At 32.4% G+C, this 20,159-nt stretch overlaps 1 protein-coding gene across 1 annotated transcript; it reads right to left on the bottom strand.

The window, feature by feature from the left end:
* Window positions 1–665: 665 nt before the first annotated feature.
* LOC140051650 (uncharacterized) lies at window positions 666–20,111 on the bottom strand. The gene is made up of 13 exons (XM_072096925.1): window positions 19,981–20,111; window positions 18,751–18,850; window positions 13,701–13,901; window positions 12,453–12,683; window positions 9,906–10,026; window positions 9,474–9,634; window positions 6,581–6,762; window positions 5,852–5,999; window positions 5,512–5,588; window positions 4,730–4,853; window positions 4,271–4,375; window positions 3,924–4,066; window positions 666–3,449 (listed from the first exon to the last, which is right to left on the bottom strand). Exons 2-13 carry the CDS (start codon window positions 18,833–18,835, stop codon window positions 2,202–2,204), a joined length of 2,826 nt encoding a protein of 941 aa, XP_071953026.1. The 5' UTR covers window positions 18,836–18,850; window positions 19,981–20,111; the 3' UTR covers window positions 666–2,201.
* Window positions 20,112–20,159: the final 48 nt, after the last annotated feature.

The raw sequence follows: 20,159 nt of genomic DNA, 5'->3' as shown, positions 1-20,159 counted from the left end.
TTAATGCAGCTTGGTCATTCTTGACGTCATCTGTTGATGACGTTGTACGCCTCCGGTTGTAGGTTGGAGGTTGTGCGGGGCTCGGCCAGGTGATGTGTCTATCAAATCATTGTACAAATGCGAGAGTTCGTGGGCTCCAGTGTCCCGGTTCATGGTCTTCTCTTTATTTCTCCTTATATGTAATGATTCTCTAATCTGTCTGTCTTTGCGTTTAGGCTCTTTGGTTAAGATGGTAGCCTCCCAGTTCGGTACATGATTGTGTTTTATGACATGTTCTGTAATGGCAGATTTGTGTATGATCGAAGATGTGGATGTTCTGGAGGCCCTAGTCATTACTCCCCCCGTGTTTGTTGTAACATCTTTTTTGTGATCATTAATTCGTGTTTGTAATGCCCTCCCTGTTTCCCCAATGTAAACTTGTGGACAGTTGCGGCAGGTGACTTCGTAGATTACTCCACATGTATCCATCTTCTCGATTTTATCTTTTGGGTGGACGAGGCTATTCTTGATTTTATTTTGGGGTAGGAAACCAACCTCCAACCTACAACCGGAGGCGTACAACGTCATCAACAGATGACGTCAAGAATGACCAAGCTGCATTAACACTCCGCAGTCAGTTGAGAAGGATCTCTGATAGAGATCGAAACGTTCGAGTAAGTACTCCGTTAACTTGTGCTTTTACAAAAACGAAATTTGTCATCTATACAAAATCGAAGCTAAATGAAATTCTTTCTTGATTTTTCCACTAATGGATTTCTATGCTGTGTACAATATGAAATTGGTGAGGCTCTTGTAGCACCACTGGTAAAACTGCATAAGAGGCTATAAAAACATATACAAACATAACATATTTACAACTGTATAACCAGCCAGTTTACAAATGTCTGTTTCCACCATGAATTACAAAGCATCACTTTATCAATTAGTTTACAATTACATACATGCATTTAATAATCCTGGACTAAGTAAGTAAGTATTTAATAATAGTTTATATTGTTATTCAATAATAATTCTGTACTGTATAAACATTATTACCCTGGTAATTTTGGACCAAACACATAGCTAGTAATCAGTGTAGTTGTGATCTTACCAGGTACCCATTTGTACACCTGGATGGAGAGGCAAAGTGTCTGCCATAAGGACTGATGGGGAGTTAATGCAACAATTGTTGGAGCATAGCATTTTCCCACTGTACTAAACTGTGCCCAAATATAGTAGTGATATGTCCAAATATTGTATTGATATGACATCATTATGTTCCTATATGGGCACATCACATTTTGTTGTCACATAAAATGTGATAGTGTAGACAGAGCTTTAGTCAACTTGTATTCATATTTGTTCTCTTAATATATAAAGAGGATTATGGTTAACACTACTAGCAACACAAAAAGCACGACATTTACAATACACTAGGCCCTACATGCATAGACCTTTACAGTATTGCACAATTATAAAGATTAAACAATTTTTTTGTGCCATTAAATCTTATTTCCAAAAATAAAATATTGCTATATAAAAATAATGTATTTATTTTGTGCTAATACAGTATATAAAATAACCATACAGCTCGGTAACAAAGAATTTGAAATTATGCATTGTTTTAGTAAAGAAAGAAAAGTTTACATAGAAATTCAATTCTACTGGAATCTACTAAACCATACTCAATTCTTACAAGCCTGTAAGCCTGGTATACAGTCAGCTATCCTTAAACTAGAGGCAATGGCTGATTTACTGGTCAAGTTTTTGGAATGCATGGTAGAAAACAATTTAGGTCTCTTAGACCTTAAGAAAGTTTTAAACAATTTTTTAAATTATTTTACAAGGACTAAAATATGTACAACATTTAGTAACATATTATAATTACTACTATAAGCAGTAAAAACTAATATAAATTAAAAAATTTGCCATTCACGTACTACAGTTAAGCACACATATATTATTGTATATGTGCACTTTGTTTTTTATGCAAATATATTAACAAGAACTTATTTTCTTTCACTTTCATAAACATTTTATATGTTATTTCTTGAAAGTAAACATTATTTCAACTAGGTCCTTTATGTAATATGGCAGGCACTACTGTATTTCATTTGCATACCACCTGTGTATATTTCTATACAAAGACACTACATACAATAAACGGTCTCTCACTTAGCCTCACACAACGTGTCTGTCTATTCTTTACACTTTGCACTCATTCACTTTGGACTACCAAGACTACTTAATGGTACATACCCAGTGTTATCAGGGGTTATAGCTCTACTATTATGATTTATCGCTGGACTAGTTTGTGTCATCGCCAACTCTTGGTTTTCACAAATCAAGTTTTGTGTGGATGTTGACTCGTAATTTGAAGACTGCGGCGATATATTTCTACGAAAAGGAATATTTGTGTGCATATTATTTTGTGTATCTGGCAATTGGTCTCCCATTCCAGGATTATTATGCGTAAAACCATTCTGGTTATTGTCACTGTCATTTTTACAAGATGGCAAGCATGGATTAGGTTGGCACCTCCTTTTAGAAGCCTCTTGTGGATGTACACCAATTCCTGTTGCACCGGAACACTCTGTACCAAGTCTATTTTCATTGAGTAACGAATCATTTTCTATTCTTGGAGATGATGCAGTTTCTCCAGATTCAACAGCATCACCAGTTTCTTCTGGGTATCTAAAAACATCATCAGGGCCCTCTTCTTCGAGTGAAACAGATGTACCAGAGAGAGTTGACATCATTGATGACAGAACATAACCAGAACCTTCTTCACTTAAGTCTGTCTGACCATCACACTGTGCAACTGCTGTCATGTTCTTCGAAGGGCTGCTAGGTGAAACTTTTGTTAGCTGCTGTAACTGGCGACTGTCGACATAACCGCTATGGATTGTTTGTTTAGTTGGAGAGTTGTCACATTGACCGGAGCATCCTGGAAGAAATGTTCGTTTTACGTAATCATTGATATCATCCTCATTTTTATGGTTTGCATCTGACATGCTGCGAGTTGAATCCATTCTGGCATATCCATCAGATGCACCCTCTGTCATTATCTGCGTTGTTGGATCTTCATATTTCTTTGTGTGAGGAGCATTAAATCCATCAGGCAAGTCAGTGCTTTTGCACTTCGCAGATAATTTCTTCAACGATAGATTAAAATAAGACTCTTGTGAATTGTCTTCATGTGGTGAGATTTTCTTGAGAAAGCTTTCCATGTTTCTGAATTCATCAAGACCACTGTCAAATATGTCAATAGGAGGTAACTGAACTTGTTTTGGCTGAATGATGACATCATTATTAAACGTTATCAAATCTGTATCTTGTGGGTTTTCAACCTTGAGGGCGTCAAACACCTCATGACATTCAATGGTCTCTGGTGGATTCTCACACTTCAGGGCGTCAAACACCTCATGACGACATTCAATGGTCTCGTATTGACTTTCAGATATATCAAACTGGAAGTGAAACCAATTATTATAAGTTAATTAATAAACATGAACTTTTTTTATACAATTTGATTATTTCTTATTAAATTTTACTACAGTGGAGTAGCGTCCTGGACCTGGAGGTCGTGACCTGGAAATCGTGACCTGGAGGTCGTGACCTGGAGGTCGTGACCTGGAGGTCGTGGGTGCGAGTCCCACCTAACAATTACTTGTTTGCAAGTGTTCTTATGTACTAATGGTATATAGTTAAAAATTACATCTGACAAATTAATTATTTCATACTATTGTTTCAAGTTAAAAGCTTGTCAACAGGAGGGAGTTATAGTGGTTTATTATGTTTAACCCAGGGTCTTAGGTTCAAATCATGATTCTCCTAACAGTGTCAACACCAATCCTCATACAAGGTTTGTGTTAATGGGTATCTCAAACTACAACAAACAAGTCAATGTGTGCTTGTTGTTGTGATAATACAAATGTGCTTACTGTGTATAACGCAAGGTCTAGGAAGTTTGGTTCAGGCAATGGCTGCATACAGTCAGCTTTCACAAGTTTATTCCAGCATAAAAAGGCAATTGCAGCTACTATGATAATCACTAAGCCAATGATAACAACTAAAATCACAGCCTCTAAGAAAGTTAGAAAATAATAACAGTAGCAGTGTGACATAAAAGACAATGACCCAAGGATTGAGATTAAGGTCATTGTGGAAAAAGTTTATAGAAAACATTAATCAACATATTTCTGTCTAACTCAAAATTTATTCCAAAATCACTTTTTACAGTTTTCATTTAAATTTGAGAAGCACGTTTCTTTTCTTCTGTAATACTTACCATTTGAGTACGGTTCAGCCTTAATAAATAGTGTAGTTGTAGTTGAATTTGCAACTGAATTAGCGGCTGTGATATTTGCATAATACGCCTTGTTCTTCTCCAAATCTTAATAAAACATAAAAAACAATTTATTTGTTAAAAGCTGTTGCTAAACAAAATTACAGTACTACTAAAAACCAGTGATAAACAAACTTACATAGATATTTTAAAATAGTAGAATAAGGGAGAGGAGCTTAAAACTGAATATAGGCATCTTGACAGTGTGCATCTCGAGATTACTCCTCAAGTCCTATCATGGCTTTAAACTAAAGCTCAGTCTACACTATCAAACAAAATGTGATGTGCTCATATATGGACATGATGATGTCATATCACTACCATATTTGGGAATATCACTACCCCTTTTTATTGTCAAACTAGTTTGATACTGTAGACAGAGCTTTACAGCAATTTAATTACCTTTAAATGTAAAGTTAGTTCTTTCAGCTGGTAATATGTTGGATTCTAGTACATGATGCAGTTCATTGCCAAGGCTTAAATAATAAGCTACAATTTTTCCGTTTGCACCTTTTTCATCTAAAGGCTATAAACATATCCTTTGTTATTTATCAGGCTTACGCACAATTATACAAATTGTTGAAAAATGTGAAATTCAATTCCACAGTACAAGATTCATAACTAAATAATAATATAAGGGTTCTAGGTAATTTAATTCAATTATTATATCACTTTTATAACACAAATAAATGTAGCAAATCTCAACCCTGTTCACAGGATAAATATAAACTATGCTATGTTCTACTTAAAACAAAGTCTGTTCTGAAAGAATTTAAACTCTGGACTCTGGTACCAATAGGCAAGCATCTTTATCACCAAACTCCACTCAACTTTTATCATAAATAAATTTGTACAGTAAATGATAAAGTTGAACTCTGTTTACACTATCAAACTTTATGTGACAACAAAATGTGATGTGCCCATATATGGACATGTCATATCACTACCATATTTGGGCATATCACTACCATATTTGGGCATATCACTACCATATTTTGGCATATCACTACCATATTTGGGTACATCACACTTTTTTTGTTAAACTAGTTTGATAGTGTAGACAGCTTTATACATTGTTTTTAATAGTATTATCATTCCATATCTATATGCATAAACTACAATGCTGGTAACTGGAGCTATTAGCAGTCATCAATTTGTCTTACAAAATTGGAGCAATAGCATACCTCCCAGAGGATAGTGATGTCTCTTCCATTATCTGTCAGTTTCTGCGTATAGTCCATTTTAACCGGATTTTCTGGTTCTAAATAATAATATGAATCAAGGTGTTTGGAATGGATATTTATTTCATAAAGCTTTACACAGAACAAACACTACATCGGACACATATGTCTGAATTTAGTTTTTCAAAATGTACAAACTTGGCACACACCGGGCATCAACATTTATTTTTTTTGTGCAGTAAATGTAAACTATAAATGGCATTAAGTTATGCTTATTAAAGATCCTTATTCTAATTTGTACATACACATTTTTCACTATTACAAAAATGGTTATTTTTCTTACTTCCTTCTGATGTAGTGCAATTTACAATCATAGACCAATCACTATATACATCATAAGCTGACGTTGCTGCTTTAACTTGTGCATAATAAGTTGTGTAATGATCCAAATTTGGAATGTCTTGAAATCGATCACCTATTACCTTCTTTAACTAAAGAAAACAATGAGAAACCAATTGAGTAAAACAAATTTACAGTTTCATCATAAAATGGTAAGAAACAATAATAGCTTAAACAATAATTATATCCTAGTGCAAAATTTACTGTCTAGTGATTGGTTGAATGGTATCACATGATCAAGTCTAAATCTACTATTTTTAAGCATTGACAGTCAAATTATATTATTCAATAATATAATATATTCTATTTGTCAATAGATGACATCACAACTTGACAACTAGAGTGTTCTGTACCCAATCCAAAACTCAAGTTCTGCCATAGCCTTCTGCAAAATTGGAAGATGGTAAGAACAAATGGAATACAAGTTTACTTTAGAACAACAGTATGTAGGTGTGTTTAAATGTTATAATATAAAACAAACATTGTTTGCCTATTCAAGTGCATGGTTACTGAGTGCTTCACATGATCAAGTGTAATGAAGGATTGCAGTAGTCAAGTCCAGAAAGTACCAAGGAACACACTGTAGTAATTCATGGATCCTGGAAATTAATTTGTTTTAATGACATAGATTAACATTCTATAAAAACCAATAATAATAATTTAATTAATATACCTCTTGTGATTTATTCCAACTGACACTGCCTGCCTTGAAGCGAACTTTGTATTGTAAGAAATGAGCCGTGTTGTTATCATAGCCTTTAGGAAGATTCCAACTTATTTTCAATTTTTTAGTACTACTTAATGGGTCAGTCTTGGGCTCGGTTAGCATCAACTTTGTAGGAGTGTGAGGAATTCCTAAAATAAATCAGCAACACATTATCACATTAATTTCATTTTAAATCAATTTGTTTAAAATTTCTGAATTTTGATATCAATCAACATTTAGCATAAACAAGAAAACTAATAATAATAATAAGATTTATACAGCGGACATATCCACAGAAGTGCTCAAAGTGCTTGAGAAAAACCATGAAACAAATTAACCTTAAAACTAAATACAACTGATAATTTTGACAAAAACCGAAATAAAAAACAACTAACTACTCAAGAGTTACTTTGTTACCAAACCTGAAAGTGATATTCAGAATTATAATTCGTTTTTTTACCCAAACTTGGCTGCAATGATCTATAAACCAAAATCTGATTGTTTCTGGGAAAATTTTAGTTCAATTCAAATATTGTTTAATTTATTTTGAAGTATCAGAAATTAAAAAATGTTTAATAACTATAATTAATAAACTCATTAATTTCTATTTATGAATATTTGAATTAAATTGAAAATTTAATCAAAAAATATTGCTGTTAGGCGTCATGTCCAAATGTTTTCAAACTGACAAAGCTCGTTAATCGCGTTTTCTTTTGTTTTAGCGTTAGCGTGAAAATTCTAAAATCGTCACACCGTTTGGAAAATGGACAATATGCATAGCTTGTAATAGTTCCGCCCACTAACATGCTTGACTGATTTTTACGAATCATTTAACGTCGTTGCGAATCGCTTCGTGAACGTCGTTGCGAATCACTTCGTGAACGTCGTTTAACGATGAGTCATCACAAACAGGCCCAAATAATTCCCGTTTCAGTTTGCCTTTTAATTAAGAGAGTTTGTAGCTGAATTGTATTCCAGGGGTGCCGATCTCAAACATCATTCTAAAATGTTTATAAGTTCGTAACCTCAATAAATAATTTAATATTAATAATAAACAGGGGCCTGGAATGTTTTTTAGTTGCTTTCTTTTACATAGCCGACTGAAAATATCATTAGGAAGTTCATACGATGAACTAAGCACCTGAGACAATAGCAAAACGATGTGCCACGCCACAGGTGAACTATTCACATCTCACTTCTAAATGCATTAGCGAACGTCTACAGTTTTAGTATCCAATCGATAAAAAAAAAAGGTCTTCTAAAAATAGCAGCAGTGAATGCTCGGCCGACCGTCGGTGTTCGCGCGCCCATAGATTGCAGGCCGATAACATAAAAAGGTAAACAAGTACCTAGATGTTGGTCACGCGATATCCTCTTTCTCCTCCTGTTCACAGCGCTCATATGTTTTTACTTCAAATTCTGTCGGTCGGTAATCTTATTTAGATCGTTGAAAAGATGACTGATCATTAATTGAATTCATTTAATGTTTGATTCTATTTTTGTGCTTTATTTTATTTTGTTTATCTTTATAAATTTGATTTATTTTAATTTAATTTTTATTGTTATATATGTCTCGTCATTGTAATTTTGTGAGGGTCCCTAATGATCAGCTTCGTAAAATATTCTTGAAAATAAATATATAAATCATTGGCTATTTTTCCAATAATAATTATTATTATACTTATTAAACAAGGAATGTGAAGGCTTTTGAGCTTTGTCGTCGTTAGAATTTACTAGCATAATATAATACTGTAAAACCAGACACTTTTGTGACATAAAACTTTTGCACATTTGAAAAGTACAAGTAAATAGGCCTAACTGTATACTGTAAAAAAAAGATCGCGTTAATCCATTGTGGATGCGATCTTCGCGATCGAACATCCGTCGATCCAGAAACGATGCCCACAAAAAAGATGGTAAAACATTCATTCTAAATATGGTATCAAAACGTTCAAGTCGCTCAAAAAGATTGCCGACAGAGAAGACCGTAATTAATACAGACCTGGTTTTTTTGGCATGAAACGCGATACTACTCGATGTTTTACCTCAACCTCTAACATGATATTTTTTAACTCAGTACGGCCGGCCGTCCATTAGAGCAGGGAGTTGTAAAATTATATTTTACAACTCCCTGATTAGAGGGTGGTGGATGCTGAAAACAGTAATTTTAAGATTGTGTACCTGAATTTCCTCTATTTATATCTAAACTGTTCCCAGACTCCGATCCACTCGCATGTTTTTCCATGGTTTTTCCCACTCCAAATTCTGGTCGGGCCTTTTTCTTTACACAATATATTAATCATTTAAAAGGCCTATGACTGGTAAATCTTAACATGGAATATATATTTATTTTGTATATATTTTGTTTGTGTCCTAGCCTAGGTGTCGTTTTTATAATTCGCTAACCCAAGGTACGATTAAATAATTTATAGTGTAGGCCGCCGAAACTAGGCTAGGCTGAACTTTCTCTGTGTGAGCTGAGGTCCACGGGCCCGATGTCGTCTCGTCGGCTGATGTTTCCGGCCAAATTAGGAAAACTGATGCGTAGGGCGGCTACAAAAATTGACGTCTTTAAATAGGATTTTAAATAGCGAACAATACATTGTTTGTGTGTATTGTCCATGCTTCTAAAGGCGATGACACATAGACATTTTAAAACAAACGACGTTTAACGCTAACGGCTAAACAATTACAGTGGGCGGTACAATACTAAATGCATAAATTAATTAGCTCTTTTACGATCGTTGCACGCGTTAAACGATCAAGCTATCAACGGTGACCGTTTGACGCGGTTTGTACGTTTGGAAACATTTGGACATGACGCCTTATTGATGCTTGATCAGAACAATGTATTACTTACGTGAATTTTCAAACTCTAGTTTTAATGTTGTAGTAGTACTACCCAGGACATTGTGACTTGTAACATAAACATTATAAGTAATGTCTATAGCACCTGAGAAATTGCAGATAGGACTAATGTCACTATTAGTCAATGTTGCAGATGTTGCTTTACCATTACCACTGAAAGAAAAATAATAATTTCATCTTATAAATAAACAATCTTTTTTATAATACACAGTGTACATCAAAGTCAATTTTAACTTTAACTTAACAGGTATATAAGGAATTAAATGTCATAGGTCACATTCCTGGGGAAGAAAACATGAATGTATTATTTGGATGTTTTTGGTCAGACTATAAATAATGTTATTGATTAACATCACTGACCAAAGTGACCAAATCAGAAATGGTTCTTATATTAATATTAGAATTAAACTGATGGTAAACTTACTTGCTTCGACTATAACTACATTCATATTGTGTTGGCAAGTTTGTTGAAGAAACTAGTGACAAACTACAGTAGTTTTCTTTAGGAGCATATGAATAACAGGTAACATCTAAAACTGGTAATTCTTAAAGAACAATATGTACAGCAATACATTTAAATTGTTAGTTAATGAACAATTTAATTGATTTCTTAAAATGAAACGATTGCTTTGAGAATCGAACAACTATTACAATTACAGTCAACTTAGGCTGCTGAGCCACAAAGGCTGGTAGTCTGAATGTGATCTTAATGGTAAAAGAAAAAGTCTGATTTGGAGAGTTTCTGATTTACATAAAGTCTGGTATTGAGAGAGTTGAATTTGTATTTTAATACAAAATAGTGCAGATTCCAATCTATAAACATTTTAATTCTTTGGACTAGATACAAGAAGGTATGCAGCTGTAGAGTAAAAGTCATTCTGAGCATGTGCAGAGTGGCTTTATTTTGCATACTGTAGTTGAGTGACGAGTAATGAAAACAAAAGCTCAACTTGCTAGTACTGTTAAGTATTAGTTAGTATCACTATCAGCACATTAAACGTACCTGCTAAAGTCATATTGACAATGTGTTACTATCAGCACATTAAACTTACTTGCTACAATGACAGTCATGTTGACAATGTGTTACTATCAGCACATTAAATGTACCTGCTACAATAACAGTCATATTGACAATATGTTACTATCAATCAGCACATTAAACTTACTTGCTACAATGACAGTCATATTGACAATATGTTACTATCAGCACATTAAACTTACCTGCTACAATGACAGTCATATTGACAATATGTTACTATCAGCACATTAAACTTACTTGCTACAATGACAGTCATATTGACAATATGCTACTATCAGCACATTAAACCTCCTTGCTACAATGACAGTCATATTGACAATATGTTACTATCAGCACATTAAACTTACTTGCTACAATGACAGTTATATTGACACTGTGTTACTATCAGCACATTAAACCTACTTGCTACAATGACAGTCATATTGACAATGTGTTACTATCAGCACATTAAACTTGCTTGCTACAATGACAGTCATATTGACAATATGTTACTATCAGCACATTGAACTTACTTGCTACAATGACAGTTATATTGACAATGTGTTACTATCAGCACATTAAACCTACTTGCTACAATGACAGTCATATTGACAATATGTTACTATCAGCACATTAAACCTACTTGCTACAATGACAGTCATATTGACAATATGTTACTATCAGCACATTAAACCTACTTGCTACAATGACAGTCATATTGACAATATGTTACTATCAGCACATTAAACTTACTTGCTACAATGACAGTCATATTGACAATATGCTACTATCAGCACATTAAACTTGCTTGCTACAATGACAGTCATATTGACAATATGCTACTATCAGCACATTAAACTTAATTGCTACAATGACAGTCATATTGACAATATGTTACTATCAGCACATTAAACTTACTTGCTACAATGACAGTCATATTGACAATATGCTACTATCAGCACATTAAACTTAATTGCTACAATGACAGTCATATTGACAATATGTTACTATCAGCCCATTTAACTTACTTGCTACAATGACAGTAATATTGACAATATGCTACTATCAGCACATTAAACTTAATTGCTACAATGACAGTCATATTGACAATATGTTACTATCAGCACATTAAACTTACTTGCTACAATGACAGTCATATTGACAATATGCTACTATCAGCACATTAAACTTACTTGCTACAATGACAGTCATATTGACAATATGCTACTATCAGCACATTAAACTTAATTGCTACAATGACAGTCATATTGACAATATGTTACTATCAGCACATTAAACTTACTTGCTACAATGACAGTCATATTGACAATATGCTACTATCAGCACATTAAACTTACTTGCTACAATGACAGTCATATTGACAATATGCTACTATCAGCACATTTAACTTACTTGCTACAATGACAGTAATATTGACAATATGCTACTATCAGCACATTAAACTTAATTGCTACAATGACAGTCATATTGACAATATGCTACTATCAGCACATTTAACTTACTTGCTACAATGACAGTAATATTGACAATATGCTACTATCAGCACATTAAACCTCCTTGCTACAATGACAGTCATATTGACAATGTTACTATCAGCACATTAAACTTACTTACTACAATGACAGTCATATTGACAATATGTTACTATCAGCACATTAAACTTGCTTGCTACAATGACAGTCATATTGACAATATGCTACTATCAGCACATTAAACTTGTTTGCTACAATGACAGTTATATTGACAATGTGCTACTAGTATCAGCACATTAAACCTACTTGCTACAATGACAGTCATATTGACAATATGTTACTATCAGCACATTAAACTTGTTTGCTACAATGACAGTCATATTGACAATATGCTACTATCAGCACATTAAACTTGCTAGTGTACAGTGATTGGGCATTAATATCAACACATTAAACGTACCTGCTACAGTGATATTGATCGATGTGTCACCACATGTGTAATGTCCAGAATCACTAAACATGGTGGCAGTAAACGTCAGAATCCTATAATCACCTTCAAACGATTGTAATGAATCGTCCACCTCTGTACCATCTTTTAACCAGCCCTTGCCGTTTGAGCTTGCAGAGCAAAAGAAGTACCTTGTTGTGTTTTTCTTGATAATTGCTACTGCGTGCAATTCAGTCGCATTCTCTACAAGAAAATTACACATGATGCTACAGAAAGTGCACGAGATTCAAAATATGGTCTTTAAGACAGGTGGCTTAGAGGCTGATATGATTAGATTGTAATCTAATGTTTCTTGGTGGTTTGGTTTCATGAGAACTACACATTTTCAGGATATAAAGTTAAGATTTAATGTATATAGCAGAAGGTCAAACTTGTCAATAGAGAAATAAGGAAGACACATAATAAACATAGCAACATATAGTAAAATGGACCAGTATCATAGACTACAGTATGTACAGTAAATTAATTAATTCAAAGCTTTAGGATAAAATAGACATTTATGGAATTATGTGAGAACTTGGAGAGGCCTTCCCCTTCCAGTGGGTTGAAAATGGCTAGCAATTGTGATGATGTTAGCTAGTAGATTTTATTTTTTGTATCAAATAATTACCCGAAACTGACGGAAACTTATTATTCAACAAAATTCTGAGAAAGTCAAAAACACTAATTAATGTGTCTCTTCTCATTTTACAAACCTTCAACTTTACAAACGGTAATTGATGATGTAATTTATAAATTTTGTCCAAATGTTGCTTATATGATTGTGTAGAAAACTGTTGCAGTAGGTATTTAAGGTTAACAATATAATTATATTAAGAAAAAAATTGTATTTCAATATTTATTATATTACTTAATACTTCACAACTTCTTATTTATCAACTTTCTTTTCAGTTACCGCTTTCAGGCAATGAGATATGTAGATTAGAAGGTCAACTGAATATGTAAATGAGGTCAACTATATATGTAAATAGGTCAACTATATATGTAAATGAGGTCAACTGTATGTAAATGATAAGGTCAACTGTATATGTAAATGAGAAGGTCAACTGTATATGTAAATGAGAAGGTCAACTGTATATGTAAATAAGAAGGTCAACTGTATATGTAAATGAGGTCAACTGTATGTAAATGAGAAGGTCAACTGTATATGTAAATAAGAAGGTCAACGGTATTTTTAAAATAATAATAAATATAGTTTACCATCTCGTATGTATTTACATACAGTTTCGTTAAAAGTATATCTTTGACATTCATAAGGCTTGGAAAATATAATCTTGAAATCAGTCTGGTTTAGTTGGCACTTATCATCCACCTTGATCACAGGAGATACATTTGAATGATTATACACTGGACAACTAGGAGGGTTAGTATTTCCAACTGCTAGTATTAATTCTGATTGACCTACAAACAAAATGAAATAAATAGTGTTTTAAGAAAGTGTTCAAAATGTAAAGAGCATCTAATTTAGATCTTTCCCGCATGGATATAAATTAGTACCTAATAATAACCGGCCAGAAAACCAAATTTTGAAGTTTATTTATTCACAATATTATTACAACACATTTTTATTTGTAGTAGAAGTCATTGATCTACAATTTACCAGGCATTTTGTTTCATATCCAGGGGTGTTTATTTCATATATTCATTGATATATTTCATACATATTACATATTAAAAATAAACACCTCCCTCGATTAAATGCCATCCAAACGCTCCTGTGTGTTTATTTGAATAAATACAGTAATAATTCTTAGTTTTACCAATAAACACAAACTAAAAGTCTAAAATTAGGAATGACAATATTAAACATTATGATTTGCATTAGCCCATGGCATAATAATCATATTTAAGTTAAGTATGCAATTAAAATGTAAATTATCACATTATCATAATTAGAACTTAACATTACCATGTTAATTACATTTATTATCAGTCTACAAATGATTTCATGAATATTAATTAAATATAATTTAAATTAAACAATGAAAACAAAATGAAAATTCATTAAAGTCTAATTTTAGAAACGTTGAATGGGACATCTTATTATAAATAAAACCAAGTAACTCAACTCAAGAATACATAGCACTACAATCTATTTAAGTAACTCAACTCAAGAAGACATACTGTAGCACTACAATCTATTTAAGTAACTCAACTCAAGAAGACATAGCACTACAATCTATTTAAGTAACTCAACTCAAGAAGACATAGCACTACAATCTATTTTGTTTATTCCTTAATTTTCCTTTCCATTCCATTTAACGGCACTATTTACAATTTATTAGTACTTTTTAAATTAAAATAATAGTTAACAACAGTGCTTCTTCAATCCTGTAGGCCCTTATGTAATTATTTTTATTTATAAACAGAAAATGGCAGAAAACGTTAATATACTGTATCTATTCAAACACTGATAATGTCCATGCTGAAGAATGACTCATAAAATATGCCAGTGTATGTTTACAGGAAAATAATCTCTAACAAATTTGGTTTGATCTTCCAGGAAATAAGCAATAATCAATGATCAATAAAAAGCATACAAACCATTTAAGTACATACTAACTGCAATTAAAACCTGCACATTCATCAAAATAATGATCTTTAGTGAAACTAAATGAAGATACAGATTCCTTTTATTATCAAAATCAAATATAATATATAATGGAAACTTAAACTTGACTACAATGTATAGTAGGAGGATCTTGAATGATTCATTGATGTCTTTAAAATAAAAAACAAAGTTTAAAAAGAATATTTGGATTTAATACCAATAAATCAAATTATTTTCAATCCATAAACTAAAATCTTTAAACCTTTGTCCAAGATTCTACATGAATTGAGATTGTAAATTGTTCATTGGAAGAAGTTTAACAAGGAAACAAGCCCAGGATTACAAGGAAACTAGCCCACGAATAATGAAACTAAAACCACTGTAGCTAGCAGTCTTTTCAATTAACCTGTTTTGGTAGTTTACAAAACTACCAAAACAGGTTTTTCGAAGAATAATTTGTACTTTCAATTGTCAATAAAAACAGTCCCTTCAAAAATGTTACTTCTACCTAGTAGTCTTTATTGAGACGGTTCTACTTGAACTCATAACAAGTAATGACCAAAATAAATTATGTAATCTTATCTCCTTTATTGGTTTGTATCATGCTATCACTGTTCATTAAGAAACTAATGTTGCAAACTAATATAAACAAACCATTTAAATTACCATTCCTAAGTATTTAAAGGTCATTATAGGATGATGGTATAGTCTCAAGACGCTGTACAGTACCAAATATAACAATGGCTTTTTTTAAAAGAATTTTTGATATAATAAATTATGAGAGGAACATCTATTATATTTTTGTTATTACGTTTTGTTCAATTTTTACAAGATACAAGATACAAGATAACTTTATTGTCAAAATTGTTAACAATTTCGAGATGTTTTGTACCGGAGTAGAATAAATAATACGATGTGATAACTATATAAATAAATACAAATGATACAAGTGACTATCTTGAAAAGTTTTTGTTAAAATGTACATTGGTGAAAATCTGAAACTGTTTGTGGATATTTTTTTCTGTGTCAGTCTAACCCTTCCTGATCTACTTATAATGATGTCCGAATGTAATGGGTGTGATGGGTCTTGCATAATTGTGGTCAAATTTCTGAAGTATGAATGTATTAAACATTTCATCTAAAGGTTTCACTTCTACACCGATAACTCTGCTGGCCTTGTTTACTAATCTCTGAATTTGACTTTTACTGTTTACATTGATATGAGAAAACCAAACAATAATACAATAAGAAATGATTGATTGAACAACAGAGGAATAAAACATATGAATGAGATGAGAACTAACATTAAACCGTTTCATTTTGTATATAAAGTACATTCTCTTATAAGCCTTGGTACGGAGTTCTTTAGTGTTGCTCTCCCAATTTAGTTTATTATCAATTATTAATCCCTAGTACTTATGACTTTCTACTATTTCAACGATTTCATTATCTATTTCAATATTTACATGATTAGTTTTATTTTTCCTTCTAAAATCGACAATAACCTCTTTAGTTTTTTTGGCATTTAGTTCAAGAAAATTTTGTTTACACCAGACTACAAATTGTTCAACATATTCATTAAACAGGGATGTATTATTATTTGAAATTAAACCAACTAGGCAAGTATCATCTGCAAACTTAAAGCCCCATTCCCTACGTTTTTTAGATCTAATTTAAGATCACAAACTATATTTAATGTAAAAATAATACTATATGGTCCTATTGCGATAACTTTTTTGGTCTTTAAACGGTTAAAAATGTGAAAAATAAGTCGATTCTAATAATTATAGCGGCCCGCTATAAATCCCAAAATGCATTGCGCGCGGATTGATATTTTTGTTTTTCACCTGTAATTCGCCCACTTTTCGATCGATCGTGAGGCCAAAACAAATGGAAGACTCCTAACTTTTCAGCGAAAATACCGGGTTTTCCCCAATTTGTATCAACGGAGTCTGGCAAAAATAGAAAGACAATTAATGCAGCAACTATAAAACGTCAGGCTAGGTATATAGCTCGCGTACGATGTTCGTACGTTACCGATGTTTACCAGCTAGGCCTACAAAACTAAGCCTAGCTAGGCTAGGCCTAAGACCGTCCACGAGAGGTCGATCGCCGCGAGCTACTTAGGTAGTGCATTGTTTCTCACTTTTTATCATAATTTACCATAAAACGTACATTTAAGACAAGGAATGACATGGTTTAATGTTTTTAAAGTGATATATATGTATTATTTTCCAAAAAACGTCCAAAATTGCAGGGAAGGGGTCTTTAACATTAAATGATTTACTTGGATCAATATCACTATAAAAATCAGAATATAAAATAATGAAAAAAGTAAGGGTGAGAGAACGCATCCCTGTGGTGCACCTGTATTACAAGTTAACTGTTTAGATACGCTACCCCTAAAATTAACAATCTGTGTTCTTTCATATTTATATATGTTTATATTTGATTTCCTTATGTACTGTATGACATGATGTGAGGATAAAAAAAATAAAAACAAACAAAATAAAAAATAGAATTATGAAAATGCCCTAAAATTAAATGAAATAATGCATTATGAACTAGTCAGCTTTAAATATTATTCAATTTGTTTGGTATTTAATGTATAAACAATACAGTATTTGGCTTAGTAAATATTCCTATTTACAATGCATAACACTACCAACCTAGAATGGTCTATACAACCTTCTTAGAATCACATTGATAACACCATTCATATCTTCATTAATTAAATACACAAGAATAAAAAAGAAGAAAACAATCTCACTTATATTATTTATTAGGCTCTGTTAATTTCAACTACATCCAACAGCATGATTCTGTAAGTATATTCTGTGTGAATATTTAGTCTGAACAACGGTGGTTGAATTAAAAATCGTCTTCATCATCAGACAATATTACCATGATGTGATTGATTGCAATTAGCATCATTTGGTGAATAACAATGATTTCAAGACGGTGCTTGCTATATTACGAGTTTTCAATCACATTTGGCTCCATTACGACGCATATTTTACTATTTTTATTTCTCAAAGTGGTTAAATTTCACAATTCTGTTGTGTCGGTTGTTTTTCAACCATATTTCATCATGTACTACAAGCCCTCTGATATCATCATTGATTTCACAAACTTTGGAATGAGCTAGATAGCCAACTTGAATAATTATCTTTGTTAACTCTTTAAAAAATAATATCTGTTGTTATTATATTAGTGCACATATTCAATTACTTAAAATTAAGTTAAGAACACAATTTTGTTTTATTGGGCTTTGTTTTTTTTATTGTCATATTCACTGTTTATAGTTGTTATTACCTGTACCATAATCATTGATAAAAAATGAACAAACACACATTTTCTTTTTGCTACAGTATGTGTTTCTTTTTATTGTGATGTGCCCAAATATGGTAGTGATATGACATCATCATGTTTATATACATGGACACATTTTTTTTTTTCACATAAAGTTTGATAGTGTAGACAGAGCTTTATTGTTACCCTGTACCATTATGAATTCAAAATGAACAAACACACATGTTATGTGTTTCCTTTCATTGCTTATTTCTTATTATGCATAAATAGACATCATAAATGAAATGATGTGGTAATATTCACAGCTAAAAACATCTATACTAACATTCTATTATAAGATACGGATTAAACATTTTAAAAATAATGTTTAAAAAATAAAAGGGTTACCTTTGCAATGACTTGTTAAGTAACCAATCAGAATGGTTGTTACAAAAACGACTTGGAATGGTAATAACATCATCATCTTCTTCATGTCTTTACAAGAGATCTATAAGAGAGTACATTTCAATTTATCTACGTTATAACAAAAATACAATGTTGGTACCACATTCAATAAAGTAAGTACTTCTCAGTGACCGAACCAAGCATAATGAGCTAGTTGTAACCTTGCTACAGTAGTCAACAAAAATAGGTTCAATGGTGATCTGAGCGACGATTCGACACAAAATAGAATTTTATAGGAAGAATTAGTATTTAAAATCCACATGGTGTTATACATATTAATAGTATTGTATTGGTAAAGATAGTTACATGTTACTCTTTAATGTATGTAAATGAAATGAAAATGTAAATTTTGTTTTAAAAGTAGGTCAGGTCCCAAATCATCAGTTCTTGTGAAAATAAGTTTAAGGTCTTCTTACGGATACTGAGTTCCGAAACTAAACTGTGATTTAATAAAATAAGTTATAACTTGTTAAATAAGATAAGATAAATCTTTATTGTCAATGTCATAAACACAATAAGGCGAACATAAAATTGGTTTTCCTTGATGCTTAAAAACACATACAATGTATAAAACATTAAAAATATCAATACAATACATTAAAACTATAAAGTAAACAAGTTATATTTACAGAAGGAATAAAAACAACAACTATCTTTGAAATGTTGAGTTGGAATTTAACATGAATAGAGTTTTGGACAAATGATTTCCTACATCGAGTGGTATTGCACATTAAAGGACAAATTCTACCTGATTTATTAACAACATATTTATTTAATGGGTGTGAGTTATCTTCCATTATTTTTCTTAACTTGGCTAAGTAATTAATAACATGTAAAAACCAAATAAGATGTACAAACCATTTCTATAATGATGTAATGTATGGTCCCTAAATCTACCTCCAGAGGGTCTAGCCTAGGCCGTGCAGTAATAATAGAAAGCAGGCCTAGTACTAGGGACCTAGAGTAGGCTAGTCCTAGCTAGGCTTGCAGCAGCACTCCTCGTCTACTCTCGAGTTTCTCCGGTTCTCCTACGACGGACAAATCCCCTACGACGTAGAGGCCTAGCTAGGCCTAGGCCCTAGCCTCAGTTCTGTAGGTCTCGCCTACTTACAAGTAGTACTAGGCCTTACTTCTAGGGACTAGATTTATGCTCAGTGATAATACTTTATTTACCTCGGCGCTAGATTTATTACATTTATTTATCAGTCCATCCTAGCTAGTCAACCTTTTCCTCACATCGTCGTCCCATCGCACAAAAAATCATCGCGATTTCATTTTTAGTGTTCTCTCTCCTGATCCTGGTGGCCGGCTGACGTCTGGTGTGGATATGATCGGAGACGTTGGTGGCATCA

The sequence above is a fragment of the Antedon mediterranea genome, chromosome 6 (assembly GCF_964355755.1).
Source record: "Antedon mediterranea chromosome 6, ecAntMedi1.1, whole genome shotgun sequence".
Lineage (NCBI taxonomy): Eukaryota > Metazoa > Echinodermata > Crinoidea > Comatulida > Antedonidae > Antedon > Antedon mediterranea.
Note: the sequence above shows the minus strand (reverse complement) of the source record. Positions and strands in the feature narration are given on the sequence as shown.